Consider the following 24,886-nt stretch of genomic DNA (forward strand, 5'->3'; position numbering starts at 1 on the left):
GGATAGGGCTGAATCAGTTTTTCTTACTCGACCATATAGAACCCATGGGTGGCGTCTTGATTTTAAAATGAAGATTTTGGCTTGTTTTTGGACTGCTCTTTCTGCCAGTACGTTTTTCCTCTATTTTTGCTAAAAGGCTATTTTAGAAAGTGAGGTTATGTTCTGCCTAACCTATAAAGAGAATTCTTGGACAACTTTCTGAGGTTTGAAAATAGAGCAGGAATAAAGTTTTATCTTTCTCCATACATCGGGAAACTACGTTTTCCCATGATATTCAAAATGTGCTCAAAGTTTTTTTTTTTTTGAGGTTAAACTAAACATAACCTGAAACTTTAAAATAACCTCATTGGTACTAATTTGAAGAATAAGTGTTCAATGCTTTCAGTTTTGTTCTTTCCAGTGGAATATGCAGGATACTTGACCATGACTTCAATTGGTATTTATGGAGCATTGAAAGAGTGTCCTGGTACTAACATTACCATTCAAGAAGTTTTCTTCGAAAGCCAGCGTTCACACATCTTTTACTGGATTAATTTTCAAAACTGGATGATTCCTTTATTACTTCTTGTTAATATGAGTCTCACATTTTGCTGGACTTACCTTGATCTCTTTATTATGCTTGTTGGGATTTCATTAGCGGCACGATTTAACCAAGTTACTGACAGAATTAAGCGAATGGAAAATATGGTTTGTCTCGCATTTGCAACAACAACAATAAAAACTAAAGAATGTCCTATTTCTTGGCAGATAATCCCAGAATCGTTCTGGACCGAAATTCGTAGCCACTATTTACTTCTGAATGAGTTAGTTTTGTATGTGGATGATCGTCTTTCCTTGATTCTTCTTCTCTCCTGCGCGAGTAATTTATATTTCGTCTGTCTGCAGTTGTTCAATAGTTTCACGAGGTAAGGGTAAGGCATAGGGGGCCTAGGCCGCCTAGGTTAATAGGTCATTTCACAACTTTACTCCCTTCTATTTGTAGTAACTATTCGGACATCATCTCAACAGTTTTTTTCTGGTTCTCTCTGCTATTTGTAATGGGAAGAGCTGTTTGTTGTCTTCTCTGCGTAGCTTCAATACATGAAGCTACTAAAGGTCCATTGAGGATCCTAAGAAGGGTCCCTACAAAACATTGGAGTGTCGAATTAGGACGGTTCTCTCGAAACATCGCGAAAGATACTATAGCACTTACCGGTAGAAAATTCTTTTACATTACCAAAAGATTAGTATTAGTGGTAAGTTGTTGTTGATATCTTTCAGTTGTTAAATTAGTTGAATTAAGTCAAGAGATTGGTAAATTTTCTTTTTTTTTTTCTTAAAATGTTTTAGAGGTTTGAAAACTGACGTTTAAATCTGAATTAATATTTTTAGATGGCTGGTACGGTTGTGACTTACGAACTTGTTGTATTTGATCAAGTAGATAAAGAGAATGCATCTGCTGGGGAAAATGGAACCCATCCTTGCAACTGGACAACGCGTCAACACGTGTTGTGAATTTTTTTTCTCATGAAATACGATTCGTTTTTAGAAAAACAATAATTTTTTCATAAAAATTTTTACTATTCACTATTAGCAAGGAGACTATTTTAGTTTTGATCGTTTTAGACAATTCTAGTGTATAGAACTGGATAGGTTCATAGAATACATCCATCAGATCTTCACACGAAAATTTGTTCTATCTGTAACGGATTTGATGGTCTAGTTTGAATTGAAAGATTCTATAAGCCTCTGAATGATGAACTGGTGCATCTCTCCGGTGATTACATGTGAAAAGATACAGTCACCCTAAGATGAAAACACTTTTAGATCTTGCCCAGAGCTTTCGATCCTGATAGGGATCTTCTTCACTGGTCAACAAAATTGTGTTTCCACAATATTTCTTAGTGATCGTGTAGTAGGTACATGGGGTTCCGAATAGTGATGCTAGTGATGATCCGGAACTCCATGAGAACTACACGATCCCTAAGAAAGACTCTGGAAAAACAATTTAGTAGACCACTGAAGAAGATCTCCGTCAGGATCAAAAGCTTTGGGCAAAAACTAAAAGTGTTTTCATCTTATAGAGTGACTATACCTTTTCACTGGCAATCACAGGAGATATCCTTCTAGATTCTATAATCTTTTTGGAATTGGAGATGGTAGGAACGCTTTTTTACTTATTTATGATGCAGTTAGACTTTGCAAGAAACAAAATTGAGTAAATATAAAGCAATGTTGTAATCCTTGGATTTTCAGTTACGTGTATGTTTATTATGTACATGCTCTCATATCAAGAATAAACATTTTGGATAAATTTTTTGAACATAACCTTCTGGATAGACAATGTGATAGGGGAGATTGGGGAGGCTTGGGACACTTTTTCATGTTTTGACTTTGAGACACTATTCCAAAAAACCACGATAGTGTATTACAATTTTATGCGGTCTATAGGATACTTATGGGTATTGACTTTATAGAAAGTACTCGATAGAACTTGGAAAACAACTGAGTTTTCTCGGAGAAGATAAAACATTTTACTTGACGCTTTGTCCCAAACCTCCCCGATATCGGGCAGTATGGGACGCAAAAGGGGATGTTTGGGACGCATTTTTTCTCGCATAATTTGTATTATTGGAGCACGGTAATTAATCTTAAATACTAGATTAAAAATATTTCCGATAAAAATAAAAATGTTTCATCTTTTATTTCATACTTAGAAATTAATATCAATTTTATTTGTATTGTAGATTCATTTATTGTCAATCACTTACGTAAAGTATTTTCTTCTTATTTTCCATCTACCTTTCTATGCTTTTTTTATTCTAAATATTGCAATCATGATAATCAAATTCCTCAGGCAAGTAGATTCTCTTAACACTTTTAGTTTTGAACTCATTGACGGATTCCTGTTTGATTTTACGACAACTGCATGTTACCTATTTTTTCCTTATTTCTCTGAAAAAGCTCTCGTCTTGCCTTTTCTGGAGAACTTGTGAGAATTGTAGAGGATATTGCTCGAGAAATTTTCGAGATAATAGTTTTTAACGGGATTGAGCAAAGGTCGAATATCCTCTGAAGAGTAAATTATTGATTCCCAAGACATTGATGGTTTAATTGTCCCTGTAGACAACTGCTCAACTGGTAAGGTTTGCACAAGATGAAGATTTTCAGTAGAAACTGGACATTACTCTTCATTTTGACAATAAAAAATTGCACGCCACCTACAATCTTGTCGAAAATCAACGACCCATTCATCCCCTTTCAGGTGTCCCAAACATCCCCGCATGTAGTTTTGGTATTTAAAACCTTTATGTAAAAAACAAGAGCGTAAAATCTCTGAAACTTTTATAAAAATATGTTCCCAGATTACACTGCTAGCTAATGAGATAAAAAAGTTTTGATTATATACCGCTGATATAAAATACAAAGAGGAAAACTGAGACGTTAAAATATACAATTTTTATCAATTTTTAAAAAAGTGTTCATAGAATTAAAACAATAAAACTGAGGATATCCATTTTTTTTAGTCAAGATACATCTTAATATTGCCTACGATTGAGTAGTGGTTAAATCCCATTTATTAAAAAAAAATAATCAAAAAATTGTCTTGTCCCACACTACCCCTGTCCTAAACGTCCCCGATCTCCCCTACATCAAATCCCGGTCTTGAGGGACTTTGCGTGAGTCAATGGTTCGGATCAAGATCAAAGTCTATAAAAAGTTCAATTTAAAAATCTCATAAACTAACAATACCGATAGCCAATCAACTTTGAGTACGGATAGCAATAAAAATAATCCAATCCTGAAATTTATATTTAATACTTTATTAAAAAAAAAGTTTTAAAAATGTATCATTAACACATGGAATACAAGCTACATTATGAAGTAATAGTGAGTTTTTTTTTAGTATTTGTCAATGTTGTCAATATTGATTTCGCTCTGCGATTTAGATATTTATCTTGCAATATATTAGCTGGTGATTTGTGGTAAATTAGCTTCAGTAAACATTATTAATCCAACACAAGCAGTTCTTTGTGCACTTTCTTCATATTCTATTGAAAATGGAAGTTTGTGAATTAAATGAGAAGAACGTTAACACATTTAGTCACAGGGAAAGTGATACTTTTCATAGAGCGATTTATCCAGGTTTGTGTGCTAAAAGTGGTATCCTTCAGTTGCAACGTTAATATGGATCTTGCAATTTCCAGAAATAGTCTTGAGGAATATTAAGAATATTTTCCTAATGGTGCTGGCACACCTTTTCAATTGAGTGAAATTCAATCAATTGAAATTTTACATCTTATTCTTTCATATTGAAGTAAGATATGTTTGTCTTTTTCTGTCAAATGAAAATTTCAATTTCAATTTCATTTTCAATTTCAATTTTAAATTTCATTTGATAGAAAGAGACAGCTATATCTGATCTCAATTTGAAAGAGTAAGAGGTAAAATTTCAATCGATTGAATTTCACTCAATTGAAAAGGTGTGCCAGCGCCATTATCTTTCAAACTAAAATAAAATATATTTGTCCCTTTCTGTCAAATGAAAATTAGAATTTCAATTTCAATTTTCATTTGACAGAAAGGGACAGCTACATTTGATTTCAGTTTGAAAGAGTAAGACGTAAAATTTCAATTGATTGAATTTCACTCAATTGAAAAGGTGTGCTATCGCCATAACGTTATTCAGAATTAAATTTTCGAATTTCGATAAAACTTGAATTGTTTTGCCCGTATCAATGGTATCGTGTTTGGGCTCGGTGGAAAGGTCTTGGAAATTCTAACAAGTCGGAATACGATTCATATCGGTTTTGAACCGGTTCATAAACGGTAATTAATTTTTATCCGAAAACCAATTTTATTACTCCTTAGCTATTTTGGGCGAATTCGATTGAATCCCATCAAGTCTGATTTTTAAGCTTTCTAAAATAAAAAAAAAATCAGAAATATTGAATTGAATTGGATTCTATTTTCATCTCTGTTTTTCCCCACCTCCATGCGGCCATTGTAGTCTTAGCGTCGATTCCAACCTCCGAGATGTACACGATGGAAAATCCCTTCATTGGTTGTATATTTCGGGACCGTAATTATTATTCATTGTCAATAAATTTCAACAATTATTTTTATAATTTATGGCACTGAAAATCCTTTTATTTATCTTTTTATCTAATTAATATTTACTGACCATCTTTATTCATCTTCTGTAGCAGTAAAACGGTTTATAAGAGATCTTGTTAGGGTAGAGTATTCTTCCTTTTTTTAACGCCGTGCTAATCCCTTTAATTATTTTAAAATTTCACAACACAATTCTTGTGAAGTGATCTTTACGTTTTTCGGTACCACTTGCGGGTGACTTTACACTCTGGAGGTTACTTTCCACCCTGCTATTCGTAAGCTTTCCTTTAATTTTAGCATTTAAGGATAGACCTTAAATCCTTAAGGATATTTAAGAGCTAAAATTAAAGAAAAGCTTATGAATAGTAGAAGGGCAAAGTTATCCGCATCTATGGTAAATTATTTTTCATTTCAACTTGCCCACTGTAAGCAAGGTAAAAGCTCCGCATTCATTACTTGACACAAGAATTAGAAATGGATTTGTACATTGTATGAACAGATGAATTTTATTGTTTATTATAATAAAAATAAATAAAAAATTGAAATAATATAAGTCAAAACTTTGTTGTTCTGGATCCTGGAATAATCAATTATCTGCTCTCAGGAGCCCAGGACTCGGAACTCCATGTTCCCCATTTCATGGTCAAACTAAGACTCCCTCTATTTCCCTCTTGCATTCCTATTCATCTTCTGCTGTCATGGAAGGAAATGGCACAGAACTTTCAAATAAGTAATCGTTAGGACAATTGTGTAAGAACTGACTCCTACGACTTTAGGTATTCATATCCATCTTGACCAACCTTCACAGTAAGGAATATTCCCAGGGGTCTTCGAGCAAATTAATTCAATTCAATTTATAAATTTCTCCCCAATTAATGCTTGGTTGTGTCTGCCGCCGACTTACCATGTCTGGTCTCATCAGGTAAACGGCAGAAACCTTGAATCACAGATCGTATATGCCATGATTTATACAGATTTACAATTTTATGATTTACAATTTTAACTAGTTAAAAAGACTGTCGTTTTGTGAGGAAAGGAGAATAGCTCGGCTGACACCGTTAGCTGAGTTCAGCTCTGAGCTAGAAACTCAGCAGATTTGTATGAAATTAGTGCTCAGGCAATATATGAAAATGTTACGGGTCAGCGCTCATGGTGGTCGGTCACCCAAACTAGCTGCTGAGTTTTTAGCTCACTCTCAGCAGATATTCTCAGTATTTTTTTTTAGGAATTTTCAGAATAAAAAATTATTTGAATTCAGAATATTTTATTACTCTCAAAACTCTATGGATGATGTTCCAGATGACGACTACTACTTTTCCTGCTCTTTTGATCCTGTCTTTTTCTATAACTTACTTGCCTGATATTAAGTTTAAGTTTTATTGAAAAACCACAAAATAGGCTACAATCCTCTTACACTTACACTATATTGACTTAGACATTGTCCTTAAAATATAAGCAAAAAAATATAATACTATACAATGTACTTACTCCATGATAGAAAATTCTAGTGAAAACGGTCCAAAATTGTAATGAAAAGGGATTTTTTAGGAGAATATTCCTGGTAATGACAAATAATCTTCCGCTGGCCAGGGGATTTCTAACACCCAATCTTAAACTGATCTCTCAGCTATAAAGTTGTGATTTTTCCATAAATTTTCACTCTCGATTGGAAAATTCCTTGAGAGTTCCTTGAAAAAATGTATGAGTTCCCCGGGTTCCCTGAAAAAATGTATGGGTTCCCGGAAAATTATGTGAGTTCCCCGTGAGTTCCCTGAAAAATGTATGAGTTCCCCGGGCTCTCCGAAAATATGTATGGGTTTCCCGGGTTCCCTGAGAGTTCCCTGAAAATTATATGGGTTCCCCGGGTTCCCTGAAAAAATATATAGGTTCCCCGAGTTCCCCGAGTTCCCCGTGAGTTCTCCGAGTTCCCCGTGAGTTCCCCGAGTTCCCCGTGAGTTCCCCGGGTTCCCCGTGAGTTCCCTGATCAGATTGGCTCGAATTCTTCAAAATGAGTTACCCCTTGTGAATAAAAGTCAAATGAAAATTGTACGCCAATGGCCAAAACGCTACTTGGACACCCTTATTTTGACATTTATTCGGTTTCAAACGGTTCTTGCTCGCCCTTGCTTTTAATTATAGACGTAGAGGTCAAACGGTTAAAGATGTCGACTTCAGGATCTAAATTTATGGAAAGATTGATAAATTTTTATTTTTTCTCATAGTTATATTAATTTCACAAGTCTTCGGAATGTTCCCTTTGAATGGTATTGCAAGCAATCTGCCGGATAAAATTTTATTTTCATGGAAAAGTGTACGAACTGCTTATTCTCTAGTCTACGCAGTATTTGGATTTTTCATGCTATTCTTCTTCACAAAACATATCATTTCCATTGGAATAACAGCTAAGAATTTCGGTAAATGCAATTATTTCTTTAAATATTTCTGTTAAAATTTAAAAATTGTCTTTTAATTTTAGTCGGAACTGTATTTTTATCAATCTCCACTATTAGTTATTTCTATTTTATATGGCTGGCTGGAAAATGGAGAGAAATTATGATTTTTTGGATGTATAGAGAAAGACCATTCCTCAAATATCCATATCAGGTCAATCGCATTCCTGTTGTAGTCCATGTGAGGTTATTAGGAAGTATTCTTTTGATACTGTCACTCAGTAAGTCAAGTAAGGTAAAGTGCCCTCGAGTCGACCGGTGGTCAATTTTTGAATATTTAATGGTGAATTTCTATAAAATTGTCACTGATTCGTATTTATTTATGGAATAATTGACCTATTAATGTTAGATCATGCGATATAAATAAATTGAATAAATAACTCTACCGGTCGACTTGAGGGCACTTTACCTTAATTATATTTATTTTTGATATGAGAATAACATAATTCTTTTACTTTCCAGTCGAACATGCGCTTTTCTTGATTAATTCTGTGTATAGTGCTTTTAAGGAAGCTTCAGTTTGTAAATATGATCTGCCCGATAGGGCAAAATATTACTTTTTGAAACAATTTCCATCTGTTTTCAATGAAATACCATACAGTTTATTTTTGGGCTTGATCTTAACTGTGAGTACGATTGATATTTTTTAGCACAGAAATAATATTAACCTTGCGATTATCTTTGCAGTACATTAATTTCTGTTTAACATTGGCTTGGAATTTTCTTGATATTTTTGCAATCTTGATAAGTATCGGTCTTGCAAAGCGATTCGAACAAATTAACAAGCGATTGACCTTAGTTAAAGGGAAATATCTTCCTCCCGAAAGCTATTGGCAACAAGTTAGACATCATTATGTGCAGTTATGCGAGTTGGTAGAATTTGTAGAGATCTACGTATCTCCATTAGTCTTAGTCTGCTGTGCCAGTGATCTTTACTTCATCTCCCGTCAAATCATTGCTCTACCTGCCGGATTTTACTCGGAGGTTTTTTTGAATTTTAACGGTATATTCTAGTACATTCAGAGAAAATCTGCAGATTCTCGGCAGAATTTCTCCCTAGAAAATCTGCATAACCTCCATTACTTCACAAAAATATTGTTGATTTATGAAGAAACTGTAGAAGTTATAAAGAAAATTGTATGCTCTGCTTAACAAGCATTACCGAGTACACATTTTAGATAAGTAAAAAAACTGCGAGCAAAAACTAATTTCTTAAAAATCGCCAATCGAATGATACAAAAACACGAAATTTTGGTCGACACTCTGTTTAAAGTTTTCACTTCACTTTTCTCTACTTGTAACACGGCGTCGCAGAATTCTTTATTTTATATAAACACCGTGATATCACTAAGAATAACTCTATAGAATTTTGCAAACTTCAGTGAAAAATTTTTCCATCTCTTTTCTGACACATCTTGTCTGGAAAGTCTGGAATGTAGAAAAAATCTACAGAATATCTACAGAAATTCATCTAGAGATTCGTCAGAAAATCTGCCGAAATATTCTGACGAATTTTGTCCCAAGCCCAAATAAAATTCGTAAGAATATCTACAGAATTTATCTGCAGATATTCTGTAGAGGTGTAGATTTTCTCTACAGAAATCTTAAAGATATCTGCAGATATTATTTGACGGGCTGTTATCAACTGTTGAACATTTTTAAGTAAGTTTACTTTAAGTGGTACTTTATTGCAGTACAAGTGGTTTTTAATTCGGTTCTATTTCCAGTATTTTACCATATACTACAAGCCAAATCTACTTCTGGTATTCGCTAATATACCTAATACTTAGATCACTTTGCCTATTGCTATGTACGTCTGAAATTAATGATCAGTCCAAAAGACCCTTGGTGATTCTAAAGACCATTCCAACGTATGCTTGGTGCGTAGAACTGGATAGGTTCATCCATCAGACCTCAAAGGAAACCATTTGTTTGACAGGAATGAGATTTTTCTTCTTCACACGAAAACTTGTTCTATCTGTAAGAAAATTTCGAATTTTAACTTCAAGAAGTTTTTGTATTGATTTTTAAAAATTCCAGATGATAGGAACGGTCGTCACTTATGAACTCGTCTTGATGCAGTTTGACTTGAATAAAAATGAAGTTGACACACATGAGAATGAAATAGTTTTTCGCTATGATTGTAATTTTACTTACTAAAAATAGTTTAATAATATTTTTATTTATGTTTCAATTGTGAATTGAGTCTTTCCAATTGCGTCCAAATAAATAAAAATTTTTTGAAGGAATTATTGGAATTTGAAGATTTTGAACTGGATTTACTCTGTTCTTTTTTTCAGGTGTGAATCCTTTATAATTTTTATTTTCGTTTTGGTTATTTATAATCACATCTATTGCGATACTATGATTTTCTTAAAGTGCTGATTTCTGCTTACCAGGGTATATGTTTTGAACCGGCCAAAATCTGGAAAATTGTAATCGCGAACGCGAATATCCCGGAAAGCCAAAATCCCGAATAGACAAAATCACGAAAAGTCAAAATCCCGAAAGCCAATATCCCGAAAAGTCAAAATTCAGAACACAAAAAATTCGAAAACTGAAATCCCGTAAGCTAAAATTCCGAGAAGCCAAAATTCCAAAAAACTGAAATTCCGAGAAGTTAAGATTCTGAAAAGCGAAAATCCCGAAAGCTAAAACCTGAAAATAAAAATCCTGGAAGCCAAAATTCCCAAAAGGTTGGAATCCCGAAAGCCAAAATTCCGAAAGGCCAATATCTCGAATACCAAAATCCTGAAAAGTCAAAATTTCGAACATGACCATCCCGTACGTCAAAATCCTGGAAATTTAAAATCCCGAAAGCCAAAACCCCAAAAATCATGAGTCCGAAAAGCCAAAATATCGGATTCCAATAGCCCAAAATACGTAAGCGGAAATCCCCAACGTCAAAATTCCGAAAGTCAAAATACCGAATAGGCAAAATCCTGAAAAGTGCGAAATTATACAGAGGATAATGTGTAGAATAATTTTCCGAAACACGAAAAATTTCTTTTTGCCTCAACAAGTCCAGGTGCAATTTTGAGAATACAGTGCCCGCTCTCTAATCCGGACGAGTTATCGACGATTACATTTAAAATCATTTTGAGGTTATGTATGCACGAGTATTCAGCAATGAAAATGAATTATTCTGTGATGTTTTTGTTTAATAAATGAAGTATAATAGCATAGAATTCTCTAGAAACCCTGCATGCCATTGACGTAGCCCGTTATTGGGCAAGACATGTGTGAATTTTATGCCTCGACACGATTAATAATAATAGAATTCTGTAATTATGTCTTTTTAAGCTTATTTAAAACTTTTATTCAAATTTTAGAAAAAAACCTTGTATTATATTTTCGAGACGTTGAACAAATTCAAAAAATTCATCCGGATTACGAAGCGGATATCTGTCATATTGTCTTTCAATCATCCGGATTACGAAGCGGGCACTGTAGCTATAACACTTTTAATAATTCGGGATTTTGCCTTTCGAGATTTTGACTCATTCGGGATTTTGGCTTTCAGTGCTTTAGCATCCATGATTTTAGCTTTTGGGATTTTGAGCAGTACTTTTGGAACATGTCTGATACTAAAAAAGATAATCAGGCATTTTCGGGTTCGTCTGGTCATCTGTAGTACGCAATATATCCGGTTTGAAAAGAGATATGTTAATAAATTGTTTGTTAAACACAAATTTATTTGCACGTACGACGATTTCTATTCAATTAGTTTTTGAGACACCAGTTAGAAAAATATTAAAAACCGCTTTTTTATGGTTCATTTCGGAATCTGCTAATGTAATTTAGACCATTTTATGTTCAGGTTGTAGCGCTGCTTAAGTAGATTAATTAAAAAAGTTGTAGATTGCTCAATGATTCCTCGAGAAATCAGGAAGTTTTCCGCGGATTTTTGTTGGTCGCGAAATTTATCGCGGGTTTTCGCACGACACGAATTTTCATATTCACTAACTTTTTGTTTTTTTAAGTTAGCATAAATGTTATAAGGCAGTTTGAGACTTATAGGATGTAAAGCTTGAGTATTCTATGAGTAATAAGTCTTGTCAGTGACGCAATAGGTAAGACGGTTGGCTCTTTGGCGGTGAGATCTCTGACTCGATTCTCACAGCTGTGAGTTCGAGTCCCGCCTGGTAATGCGGGGAAGGCGCTCTTGGACGATCTACGATCAGCAGATTCTTCCAACACGAGACACATTGTAATGATTACATCGTAAAAGCAAATAAAGTGTCTCGATACGATTAATAAATCAGTGATAAGTTTAAGAGATAATCGACTTTAAAGTTTTTTTTAGATATTTTTGTACATTTGTAAGGCTTTTAAGTCATTTGTCACGAGAATTACGAGGAACAGAGGCCACACATTTTCAATCCAGTTTTAGTAATTACTAAAAGAAAATTGTATTATTTATCGTTTGAGTTTGTCACAATCCGGATTTTTAATCAAGGAATCACACCTCTATAAAATGATCTAGGCTTATCACTGGCTTATCCCTTATAAGACCTAGGCACGGAACGGTGAGAAGTATCGAATTTGGGTCCTGGATAGAATTCCTTCGTAAATCGACGTTGGGACCATTTGTTTTTTCATCCTTTTTCCAAAAACCTTTATTTTTTGGGTTGTTTAAAATGTAGGGTAAAATGAAGTCATTTGGAACCATTTACAATTTGGGACACTTGAGATTTTCTCACTGTTTCAGATGAGCAAAGAGAAAACAAAGACCGAAAAATAGAAGAAAAAAACGTGAAGGGACAGATTTCTTCGTTTTGAATCTCTAAAACAGTGTGAAAATCTCAAATGTCCCAAATTGTAAATGATTCCAAATTTCCTCATTTTACCCTAATTCCAATTTCCTTTTCGTTTTTGAAAACGTTTAAGGGATTTTTCAGGAGGACCCTTTATCCTCTTCCAACAAGTCACCAATTTAAATCAATTATTTTTTCTCGATTTTGAATTCCAAGTAGTTTTTCTCAAGCGATTCTACTAAAATAATGTTTAATAAGGCTTGTATTCGAACTGGTTTTGAGAAATTCCATTTTTATCGTATATATTTCCCAACTGTTGCAAGTGTACGAAAAGGAATAACAAAATGGTAAAGACTATGTGGAATGCTTAAAGTGGCTTACTAAATGTTTCCTGTACAGCTACTAAATGGCAAGGATAGCAAAAATGTTGTGCATCTGATTTATTTATGCACATGTCCTTTTAACGTTTGAATTGCTCTTTGGTCACGCTAATAGATTTCTGATTACTCCAGAGATTAAGATCAGAAAATTAAAAAAAAAAAAACGCTCAATACATGTTTTCCATCAGTTGACTTTGTAGAGTGTGACTCAAAAGTCGCATGAATAGAAGTAATACACGGAAAATCTACTTCCGAGATGATTCAGTGGAAGAAGAAATTGAAAGGAAGCGGAAGCATCAAGCTCCGGACTCCTTCCAAAATGCCATTGGACCAATTATCGTAGTGGCGCAGTGTCTGGGGATAATGCCAGTGATTGGGATTCTGACGAATACCAGAAATGCCGTAAAATTCAAATGGATGGCTGTTAGAACGATATATTCTCTTCTTGTCCTTACCGGTGGCATTAGTGAATTGTTGCTCACTATCTATAGAATTCATAACTTTGGACTTAACCTAATTAATGCTGAATCATTGACATTCTTTTCTATAACAACGACTGGACAAATTTTCTTTGTAAATTTGGCCAGAAGATGGCCCAAATTGATTAGGTGCTGGGATAGGGCTGAATCGATTTTTCTTACTCGACCCTATAGAACCCACGGATTGCGCCTTGATTGTAAAATGAAGATCCTTTGCTTTATTTGGGTTGCACTTGCTGCATGTAAGTTTTTTTTCTTATTTCTTTGTTTTGATTTTTAGGTTATTTTATAAAGTGGGGTTATGTTCTGCCTAACTTATAAGGAAACTCTTTTGGATAAGTTTCTGAAGGTAGAAATTGAAACAGAAACAATTTTAACAACATGAAAACATGATATCTTAAATTAATATGCTCAAATTTTTTTAGGTTAAACTAAACATAACCTCAAACTTTTAAATAATCTCATGGCCGCAAATTCAAAAAAACTGGACGCAGAATATTTTCTTTCAATACAATATAATTCTTTCCAGCGGAATATTCAGGATATGTGACTATGACTCTAATTGGCATTAATGGTGCATTAAATGAGTGTCCCGGTACTAACGTGACCATTCAAGAGGTTTTCTTTGAAAGTCAACGTACTCACATCTTTTACTGGATTCGATTTCACGACTGGATGATTCCCTTTCTACTTCTTATTAATATGAGCCTCACATTTTGCTGGACTTACCTTGATCTCTTTATTATGCTTGTTGGGATTTCATTAGCGGCACGATTTAACCAAGTTACTGACAGAATTAAGCGAATGGAAAACATGGTTTGTCTCGCATTTGCAACAACAACAATAAAAACTAAAAAATGTCCTATTTCTTGGCAGATAATCCCAGAATCGTTCTGGACCGAAATTCGTAGCCACTATTTACTTCTGAATGAGTTAGTTTTGTATGTGGATGATCGTCTTTCCTTAATTCTTCTTCTCTCTTGCGCAAGTAATTTATATTTTGTCTGTCTACAGTTATTCAATAGTTTCACGAGGTAAGGGTAAGGACTAGGGGGCCTAAGCCGCCTAGGTTAAGAATAGGTCATTTCTCAACTTTACTCCCTTATATTTTCTAGTAACTACTCTGATGTCATCTCAACAGTTTTTTTCTGGTACTCTCTGCTATTCGTTATGGGAAGAGCAGTTTGTGTTATCCTTTGCGTATCTTCAATAAATGAGGCTAGCAAGGGTTCTTTGAGGATCCTAAGAACAATCCCTACAAAACACTGGAGTATCGAATTAGCACGGTTTGCTTCCTCCATTTCAAAAGACACTATAGCACTTACCGGTAGAAAATTCTTTTACATTACTAAAAGATTGATTTTAGTGGTAAGTCACTCAAATTTTTTATATCGATTACCTTTTCTAACGGTTCCGGCACACCTTTTAAATCAGAAAAATTTCATGAAGTCGAAATTCACATCCCTTTCTTTGCCATGCGTTTTACATATGTCTATCCCATTCTTTTGAAATCTTCTTCATTTAAACATCAGACCAATTTAAATTTAGTTTAATCAAATTTGGTGTGCAAAAGAATAAGTCAGATATATGCAAAACTGGAAAAACGATCAATCGAAAAATTGCTTTACCAGAGCGCCATTTTGGAAATTGGAATCGTGAAATTTAATGGCTTCCAGCACACCTTTTAGATCAGGAAAATTTTACGAAGTCGAATTTCTCACATGCTTTGAATATGTCTATCTCATTCTCTCGTACTCTTCTTCTTCCTTTAAACATCACTCTAAATTCAATTTAGCTTAATCGAATTTGGTATGCAAAAGAATGAGATAGTCATATGCAAATTATGTGAAAAAGAAAGGGATTCGAATTTCGACTTTATGAAATTTTCCTGATCTAAAAGGTGTGCCGGACGCATAATTATTTATTTTTTAAAGTCTGGAATAATATTTTTAGATGGCTGGTACGGTTGTGACTTACGAACTTGTGGTATTTGATCAAGTCGATAAAGACAATGCATCTGCTGGGGAGACTGGAACCCATCCTTGCAACTGGACATTCCGTCAATATCATCTTTGAAATTTTCGATCTGTAAACAGGAATTTAGTCTTCAAGAAAACAACAATTTTACCAGTATCAATGACTTCTTTACTCTTAACTTTAACATTTAATTTTACTGGTTTTACCTTTAGTTTTATTTTTGATGCATACTTTACTTATAATAGTTATAGTTACAATAAAGTAGAGAATGTATGTACTACCGAATGGTACATCTTGGTGAGCACTTAAGATGAAAACTCGAAACTTCACCCCTGATGGTTCTGCTGTAAAATCTTGAAAACTCAAGCTAAAGCTTTTCAAAATCCTTACTGCTTGTCCATCAATTTTATTAGTCTTAGGGCCTTGACAGACTAGAGGATAAGCCAAAGAGACGGTTTAACGTAATAATTTTCGAAATAATGGTTAAAACCACATTTCTATCATTTTCAACTAAGCGGTCTTTCGGCTTAAGTCCTAATTATGTCAAAGTCTTAATTATATCGGTTCCCAACCGATTTGAAACGATTCAAAAAATCACTCAAAAGGTCCTTCAAAATGCTTAATTAAAAGTAATAAAATTGATTTTTGCACAAAATTTATTTACCGGTTCATAACCGATTGTCAATCGGTCTTAACCGATTAATGAATAACTTAAAACATTGCCTAAAATACCTTAGGAGTAGGGTAAAGTGATATAAGTTGGACATAGTGTTACAAGTTGGACAATTTGCCAGTACAAGTTGGACATGATTTTATTCTTGATAAAGTACAAAATTTGTTTTTAATGGCCTCTACACATTGGGAACAATATTTGTCAAAAATTGCTTTTTTGAAGGAAATTCCCTGCGGCGTTGTAGGGGGAAACGTCAAATTTCTGTCAAAAATGCAATTTTTGACGAAAATTGCTCTCAATGTGTAGACGCCTTAAGCGAAAAGAACCAAATTATATAACTAAAGCATTAAAAATACACAAATAAAAATGAAGTACTAAATTTATCAAGAAAAAAGCCCTGTCCAACTTGTACCACTTTACCCTAAGGGTAAGTAGGGCTATTTTGATCTTTGGCGCTATATTGATATACACAGCTCTCTCTGATATCCGGCTGACGGGGGGACAAAATGACATTAGGGGTTTTTGAATCTGGTCAACGGATTTTCTATTTTGCGCTGTGTGAATGTATTTTCTGTCGAAAAACAACAGAATTTTCATTGTGGTGCACCTATCTTTCATTTTGTACCACAACTAAGTATCAAAAGGCTTTGATAAAGTGAAAATAACATTTTAATTCATACTGGACAAGCTGCATGTTTCGTAGAAAACATTTTGAATTCATCAACCGTCAGTTTTTGGCAGCTGTCAGCCGGATACCGAAGTGCCGGATATCGGAGAGATCTGTTTATGATTGTTTTGCATATTTCTATAAAGGAAGTTGGGCCTCACAAAGATTTTATTTAGTTCCACAATTGTTTTGTGCAAATAAATTACATTCCTGTAAAGTCTAGTCTTGTAGAAATATCCAAAAAAAAAATCGGATATCAATGTAGCCCCACATCCCCCTAATATATTTGAATTTCGGACAAAAATTAGTTGTCGATTATAACAAAATTTTCCACCTTTCCCAAAATAACGTTCGCGCTTCGCACGATTTCTGAGAGAAATGTCCCGATGTTTGTCCGTCTTTCTGGCCATTATACGGGCTTCAGACCTAAGGCTTAGCTATATGGCTTAACTGCTCTAATTTCTTAGCAATCACGACTTTTTGGAAAAATTTAACATAGGGTCGGATTTCTAAAGATAAATAACCTATTAGGTTTTCAAAAAGCAATAAAATTTTTCAATAATTTAGATTTTGAAACTTTCGGGAATTGGGCTAAACCTCTAGTCTGAAATTCGTATTATCATGTCTAGAGCCCAAACGTAGAGATATAAACTTGGAAACTGCGGGGGACCCTGCTTTACATCTACTCTGGGACAATTACCATGCTCCCCATTTTCCTTCTATCTCTCCCATCCAACATGTTTTTCAGGATTGCTCGAAAACGCGTTGTTCAATTATTTTAATTTTTTTTATTTGAGCTTGTTTTGAGATCATCCAGGCGGACATTTCGTCGTTTTTCGAAAATCCTGTTGATAAAGGTTAATAAAGATTTTTCAAGGTTAAATGTTTAAAAGAATCTATAGAGCGTATTTCTCGTCCGAATGGTAGCAAGTTTCGGTTCCTTGGAAAGGATTTGGAATTGTGATTATGAGAAGTTATGAAATTAGGTTAAAATTTACTTGCTCTCTCTTTTTGACTGTCCAATGAAATGTAAAACATATTGTAAAACCGTAACATACAACCAGAGAAATGACATTTCCACCGTTTAGTCCTGGAGGTTGCAATCAACGCTAAGACGGCGGTAGACGCATGGGGGGTGGGAAAGGTCAAGAATGAGATGAAATAAATTCAAATTCTATTCAATTTTTGACAAGTCTAAACCGTTTCCAATCGGTTCTCAAGCGATAAGAAAAATTTGTCCAAGAATCATTTACATATATGTTTTTTTTTAAAGATTCTTTTAAGTGATTTATGAATTTGGTTAAAGACCAATAAACGGTAAACTATGTGAAAGTACTGATAGTACTTTTTTGAGGTACATACAGAAAAATTTTGACTCTAAATTTAAAAATATATTAGATCCTGGGAACTTAAATTGGACGTGAATCCCCGAGGCGTTTAAGTTTAGAAACTCTGAGCGAAAGAAATGGGCTAGAATCCCTAGCTCTTTCAAGTTAAGAGATCGGAAACTTAAGTTCTGCATTAGCTGGAAAATGAAAAATGCCTACAGATTTGCGAATTGCAACTAAAACTAAATGATCAAGGATTTAGAATTAGGGCATTGGCATTCATTGGATGGGATTTGAAATTAAATTCCTGGGTATTTCTGTTTAAGAATTTTTCATTTGTCTGTGTGTATAGTATCTAAGGAAGAGCATTCAGCAAACCATGCGAAGCTTTATCACCTTTTTTTAGGAAACAGAAAAATCTTAAAAATTAACCGCAGAACTAATTGCTATTAAGTGTTTATCTTATCAGCATTTTAAACCTCTTATACCTATTGAGTTTGCGAGCCTGGGATACCCAGGTTAGCAGCCTACGGCCTACGCCTGTCGATCCTCCGCCATTTCAGAACAATGTTCCGACTCGACCCCAAAACGATTCAAGGCAAGATTCTGAATTTGATTTAACCACCTTGTTCTAGGTCTGCCCTGTCCTGAGATCGAGGCGTCCTCACAAATAGAATGGTGGCTTACATAGCTTAACTGGAAAACCGTTATTAAGAGGTACAGTTCAAAATTTGATTTTTTGCTGCAAACTTCACACCGATGAATGTCAAAACAAAAAAAAAGAAAAAAGAGTGTTGTCAAAACAAAGCGCGTGGATTCCACTAAAAAACGTGTAAAAATAGCGTTTTTATCGTGAAATTTAATTAAAAATGAAGAAAAAGACTTTAAATTATATTCATTTTACTAAAAGTGAGCTTGACTCCTACACACGTGATAAGAATAGCTGTGTAGAACGTGTGAACAATTCAATGCACATCAGCTTCCCGCCTTGGGGAATGGATCAATTCAAGGATACCCTTCTTAATTCCGTAGCAGCCAAGAAGATTGGATTATTTGACGAGGAGCTCAATGGAATTGTGTTGGATGTGAGGAATATCAAATTGGAAGGAGACATGAGTCTCTTGAGGTATGATACCCCTGAGCTGCATCTCACGGTTTGGGCAGATTTCTACGTCTTCAAACCTCGGATTGGAGTAACTCTGAGGGGGATTGTGAAGCATGTGTCCCAGAAACATATTTCTGTGCTGATATTCCGTGTGTTCAATGTGTCCATTAGGCTGATCCAGGGCACCAGGAAGAAGAGGATGCAAATAGGAGATGAGATATCATTTAAAGTGAAGAAATTCGATTTACAAAATATTCTGCCCTACATTGAGGGTGAACTCGTGAACATGGACAGTGTGGACAGTGGGATTAGTACTTCGGAGGAAAGGAATGGGCCAAAGAGGGAAAAGATGATGGAATCTGAATCTGATTCATCTAGTTCCAGCTCAGAGTCAGAAGTTGAAGAAAAAGTGAATGTTGGGATTGTGAAGCAGGAGAAAAAGGATTCTTCTGATTCAGACGACTCATCGGACAGTGATAACGATGGCCAGGTAAAATGTCTCTAAATTTAGCTTAAGCTGAAATTTAAATAGGAAATTCATCGTATTTAAATAAAATGAATTTCCTCATTTAGGATTCAGCGAGAATTGTTCAGAAAATTAAAAAGGAACCATCAAAGACACCATCTCCGGAAAAGAGTATACATCGGAAACCACAAGGAAAAGGTCCTAAGAGTTCGGTTTCGTTTAAGGATGAAACGGATTTAAAATTGCCTCCAATTGATAAGCAAATTGATGAACTTATAAGTAGATATTCTCAAAGCAGTGATACAGACGTAAGCTCCAGTCCAACGAGAAAGAAGAGAAAAACAGTGTTTAAGCCAAATAATGATTTAACAAAGGATAAATCAAGTCCAAAACCAGCATCTTCTGCATATCGCCCTCCAACGCCTATTCCCAAGAAAGATAAATCCTTGCCCTCAGACTCAGACGAAGAAGAAATGGAAGTCGATGTGGATAGTTCCATTAGCAATCTGTTAAATAAAGTCAAACAAGAGAATTCTAATAAAAGAAAAACGAAAAAGAAATCCTCCTGAAAAGATATTCTTCAAACAGTAATATCTGTTGAAGGATATCAAAAGATGAAAATGTTTCAAAATCCTCAAAAAATAGTAAAATTTTGCAATAAAATTCTTGCTCAATTATATTTGTTTGTTTTAATGGCTTAGAGAAATTTCCAATGTCCAATTTATTTTAAGACTAAAGCCTCAAATAGACTCAGGCTGATCCTCGAGAATATTTAGCCCGTGAAATTTGGCAGTAAAAGAATAAGCCAAACTAGAGGTAATTCATAAAAAAGGGGTGACAAAGCGTCCCAGGCTTTGCGGAATGCTCGAATTCGTGACTTATGGCGTCTAAAAATTTCTACTAGTGTGTAGACGCCATTAAATGCTATACCGCAAAAGTACTTTCGCATCATTTACCATTTACCGGTTCTCAACCGATTTTAACCGATTCATAAATATTTCAAAAGATCCCCAAAAATAGTTTTTAAAAGTAATATAATTGATTTTCAGATAAAAATTTTTTATCGGTTATGAACCGGTTTATTACCGATTCAAAACCGATTGGAACCGGTTCAGTTTTGTCGGAAATTCCAAGACCTTTCCAACGAGCCCAAACATGACCCCATTCGCTTGATAAATGCGCTCTCTAATGTCTTTTTAACCTTTGACCTTGAAAAATCGTTATTAGGAATGATTCAACGGGATTTTCGTCTAAGGACGAAATGTCCGTAGGGTAATCTCTAAAACATATCCAAAAATGAAAAATATCGCACGACGCGTTTTCGAGCAATCCCAAAAAAATAGTTTTGGTGGGGAAGGGGAGGGCTGGGGGGAACATGAGGGGCGTGGTAACGATTCTTGGGTCGACTTATGGGGGGTTCCCCAAAGGTCCCAAGTCGCTATCTCTTACCGTTTGGCCTCTAGAGCTGGCGACAGCCGGACGGACAGACGGACAAACAACATTTCTCAGAAATCGTGTGAAGCGTGCAGATTTGTTGACAAAAGTGGTCTCCTGGGGGTGGAAGTGGAAATTTTGGGGGGTGAAAAAATCGAGGGATTAATAGATTACTCTCTCCGTGGAGTTCGAGCAGTAACATAGATAAAGTCCTTGACTTCCGATTAGAATAAAAATTTAAATTTTCTAGTAATCTTTATGGGTAATAATTGAAATAATTCCCTGACTGTCAGAATGCAGGGAAAAAGGGACAGATAATCCTAACCGGCTTATGTAGGTGAGATTCTTAACGTGAGCTAACTCGGAGTGCATGCAAATTCGATTTGATGCTGAAGTAGGGAGATGCCATTCAGTTGTCTTGAATCAAATTCGTGAAATTATACAAATTTTGTATTTAAACCAAAATATCAAGGATTTGGATGAACTGACAGAAAAGTGTTATATGAGTGAAATGTAGACCAGAATGTTCTCTATAATTTTGCCGTAGAACTTGAACTCATCGACTACTCAGAAGCCAAGATAAGCGAGGTTTTTTGTTTCTTAACTCGTTTTTTCATCCAGAGTGCCCCAAGTGTTCATTTATTGAACTTCAACTAAATCAAAGAATTGTTGTATTTTGCGGGACTTTCCATTTAAAACCATATTTTAAGTGTCTTTGTGGAGTAGAGGCAGTCAAATTGGCATCTGAGTGATTTCAAAGCGTTATTATTGGAAAAATCAATTTTTTCACACTTAAACGGCAAAATCGGAGTGATAGCGTAGTCTGAGCGGAAAATGATGTATGGGCGAAATGTAGAGACAAATGTGCTCTACAATTATGTTGAAGTAATCATCAAAATCGGTTCAGCTACAGTCGAGATAATTGAGGTTATGTGATATTGAAATTGGTTTTTCGACTGTGGCGCCCCTGGTGTTGGTCCCACGAAGTTCAAATATTCTAGAAAGTTGTAGCATTTGGTGAGATCTTTCGTTTAAGCCCTCATTCATCAAAATCGGTCACATAGAACCGGAGATATGATTTTTTGAATTTCGTGAACTTTGACTCCTCATATCTCCGGTTCTATTGAAACCACAGCGCACATACGCACCATTTTGGAAACGTCTTAGACTGGACTACAACATACTAAAATTTCATTAACTTGCACAATGCCGTTTTTGAGAAAAGTGACTTTGAATTTCGATGAATTTTGACGCTATCACAGCGCCACCTGTGGTGACTTTTTGAACTTCCATCTGAAAGTGCTCATCGAGACGAAACCAAAAAGGTAAAATTTAGGTCGCTATGTTAATTAGAACCGGAGATAGAGGCCGGTCAATGTTCGAACTTTGACCCCTTATAGCTCGGGTCAGGGGTTATGGATCGACTTAAGGTTTTTTTTGTTTGATAGGTATAATCAACGGCTACAACATACTAAATTTTCAGCCCGATGCACAATGGAATTTTTGAGTTATTTAACTTTTAAGATTTAAAAATTTTCTTTTTAAAAAAAGCGCCCCTAGCGGTGGTTTTATGAACTTCCGATGTTAGAAGGGGAAGTGGCATTTTACGAGAGCTTTCCAAAAAGCCCTCACTTTTTAAATTCTGACAATTAGAACCGGAGTTATGGCCATTTTAAGAAATTTTTTTTGGACCCTTATAGCTCGGGTCAGGGGGGTCGGGGGACCTTAAGTTTGGTATTGATGGAAAGCTCTAAGGCCCAGCTATAACATACTAAAATTTGAGCCCGATCGATGCCATAGGGGCTGAGCTATTGGGAAAACAAAAAAAGGGGGGTCTTCAAAATGGCGGAAGGAGGGGTGGGGGGTGGGGGGTCAATGCACCAAGTTGCAATTTTCACCCGATATATAACCTTTGCCGAAAACCGCAAGTCGATATCTTTTTTAGTTTAGGAGCTATTAAGCTCCAAAGAGCGGCCGGCCGGCCGGCCGGGAACGTAAATTAGCCACATACACTCAGTCCCGGCATTAAGTCCTTCGGGATTATGCACCTGACGGAATTATGCACACACAATTATGCAATTTTGCCTACCATCGGGGGTCAATTTATGAAATCATTTTTGAAATACGCCTGAATGCATACTATGTTGCGACGCGGGAAATTTGAAAACATTTTGCTACTTTTTCAGAACAAAATTTTAATTTCTTTTTTTTAAGGTATTTTTTTTTATTATTCTAACCATTTATTGAAGAACTCTGGCCATGTACTGTTTGTTAATGCATTTATATTGTTGAATTAGTTGAAACATTTGAATCTTTTTGTTTGAACTACTTTTACCGACTTTTACTCTGCGCGAAATTCGTTCAACGGTCAATTTATTCAAAAGAAAACCCCTGTAGGTATGCAAATTTTCTCGATGCATAATGCCATTTCGCGCGTTTTTTTCGGTCCCGAAAATGTGCATAATGCCGGGATCTAGTGTATATATTCGTGATCAGGAAGTGCTGAAACACATTTTGGCCAAATTTGAGGTCGATCGGACGACATGAAATTTTGTTAGGATTATAGTAGGTGAGATTGTTAAGAATCTCACCTAAATGGTTTTCCGAGTGTCAAAAAACATGTGTTAGAAAAATAGCTTACAATTGGTTTTTAATGCGTGATACCTTCTACAAATGGTGAAAACAAGTAGGTAGTTCCATCTAAGTAGTGATGCCCAGATTTTTGTGTCTGGTGTAATGTTTTCGGGGAAAATGCGGCCTACAGAGGTGGGAAAAAGTGGTACGAAGCTGAGTTAACCAGGGCAACTTTGTAAAAAATGCCGCTAAATTTTTATTTTCCTGTAAAGGAAAATCCAAGGACTTCCAAGAATTTTTTGAGGCAATTTGAACCCAATAAGTAAGAGATTTTTTTTGATATAGTGATATAATTAATTCGGTGTGTGTGGCATTCAGTAAAAAATCTTAAATCTTGGACTACTTTTTTAATACGAACCTTCAAAACCTTCCCCTATATCTACATTTTATTTTTTAATATTTAGAGAAATTATTAAAAAATATGTAAAATTGCAACCACGCACTGTGCATATTGCATCGATCATATGAAATCAGATGAAGACGATATCGGCCGATAGTGGAGCAGGTATCCAACCATTTAAAAATAATACAAATTTGAGTATTTTTCTTATTGATTACGATGTAATCGAAGAAACACTCTCTGCCATCCATCCCTTATAAGAACCGATAATCGCCCATCAGGAGCAGTTTTTATCACTTTACAAGGAGATTGTTGGTGAAGGATGTCTGCATCTTCTCATTTTTCACCATATTTCTGATCCAATTCTGGAGCTCGAATTCAAAAAATCCATTCGGATTACACGAAGCGGACATCTATCAAATTGTCTCCCAATCATCCGAATTATAAAGCGAGGGGTCTCGGTAGCTCAATGGGCAAAGTGCAGCAATTGTCGTAACTTTCTCATCGCCTCATCAGCATGGAAATACACGCATTATACGAGAACTGGTGATGAGGTGATGAGAAAGTTAAGACAATTGCTGATCCAACTGACGTGTTGGCTTTGTGACAAAGAATGAAGTTGGCTTTGTGATAAAGAAACATTAAATGTGAATTTTATTAATTGATTTTTTTTGGGAAATTTTTTCGAAAGGAAATCAAAAAAAAATCAATTAAAAAAAAAACCACATGAAAAAATCAAATTTTAATAGAATATTTATGAATTTGAGCTTATTGAAAAATCAATAAAAATCCTTTAATGACCTTTATATAGGGGAAAGTGCTCTCCCTTCGAACGTTCATGCCTTGGAATAATGTGATTTTTTTGTTTTTCGTAAGAGATTTACACTAAGTTATCACGGATTTATCAATAATTGATGATAAGCTAACAAATATTTAATAGAAATTTGTAAGTCTCTAAGGAGAACTGAAAGAAAATTCACATTATTTGAAGGCATGAACGTTCGAAGGGAGAGTAGGGTCGAATGAACACCTCTTCGACAGAGAATCCCTATTGACACTTTTGTCAAAATGTTTAAATTTATTTAATGTATCTGATAAAGTG

General features: G+C 35.1%; 4 protein-coding genes across 4 annotated transcripts in view; all 4 read left to right on the forward strand.

The window, feature by feature from the left end:
• LOC129810139 (TBC1 domain family member whacked) overlaps positions 1 to 24,886 on the forward strand; it is a 147,992-nt gene that overhangs the window by 36,172 nt on the left and 86,934 nt on the right. The gene's annotated exons all lie outside the window — the stretch shown is intronic.
• On the forward strand, positions 451 to 9,861 carry LOC129809721 (gustatory receptor for sugar taste 64a-like). Its single transcript, XM_055859764.1, has 8 exons — positions 451 to 687; positions 748 to 905; positions 983 to 1,235; positions 1,372 to 1,490; positions 9,165 to 9,206; positions 9,272 to 9,524; positions 9,585 to 9,687; positions 9,845 to 9,861. Exons 1-8 carry the CDS (start codon positions 547 to 549, stop codon positions 9,859 to 9,861), a joined length of 1,086 nt encoding a protein of 361 aa, XP_055715739.1. The 5' UTR covers positions 451 to 546.
• LOC129810152 (gustatory receptor for sugar taste 64b-like) lies at positions 12,868 to 15,461 on the forward strand. Its single transcript, XM_055860455.1, has 5 exons — positions 12,868 to 13,402; positions 13,690 to 13,976; positions 14,037 to 14,194; positions 14,276 to 14,528; positions 15,114 to 15,461. Exons 1-5 carry the CDS (start codon positions 12,901 to 12,903, stop codon positions 15,234 to 15,236), a joined length of 1,323 nt encoding a protein of 440 aa, XP_055716430.1. The 5' UTR covers positions 12,868 to 12,900; the 3' UTR covers positions 15,237 to 15,461.
• Positions 17,868 to 20,055, forward strand: LOC129810136 (probable DNA-directed RNA polymerase I subunit RPA43). Its single transcript, XM_055860433.1, has 2 exons — positions 17,868 to 19,400; positions 19,484 to 20,055. The coding sequence occupies exons 1-2, from the start codon at positions 18,675 to 18,677 to the stop codon at positions 19,943 to 19,945; spliced, it is 1,188 nt and encodes a 395-aa protein (XP_055716408.1). The 5' UTR covers positions 17,868 to 18,674; the 3' UTR covers positions 19,946 to 20,055.

Source organism: Phlebotomus papatasi, chromosome 1 (genome assembly GCF_024763615.1).
Source record: "Phlebotomus papatasi isolate M1 chromosome 1, Ppap_2.1, whole genome shotgun sequence".
Taxonomy (NCBI): Eukaryota; Metazoa; Arthropoda; class Insecta; order Diptera; family Psychodidae; genus Phlebotomus; species Phlebotomus papatasi.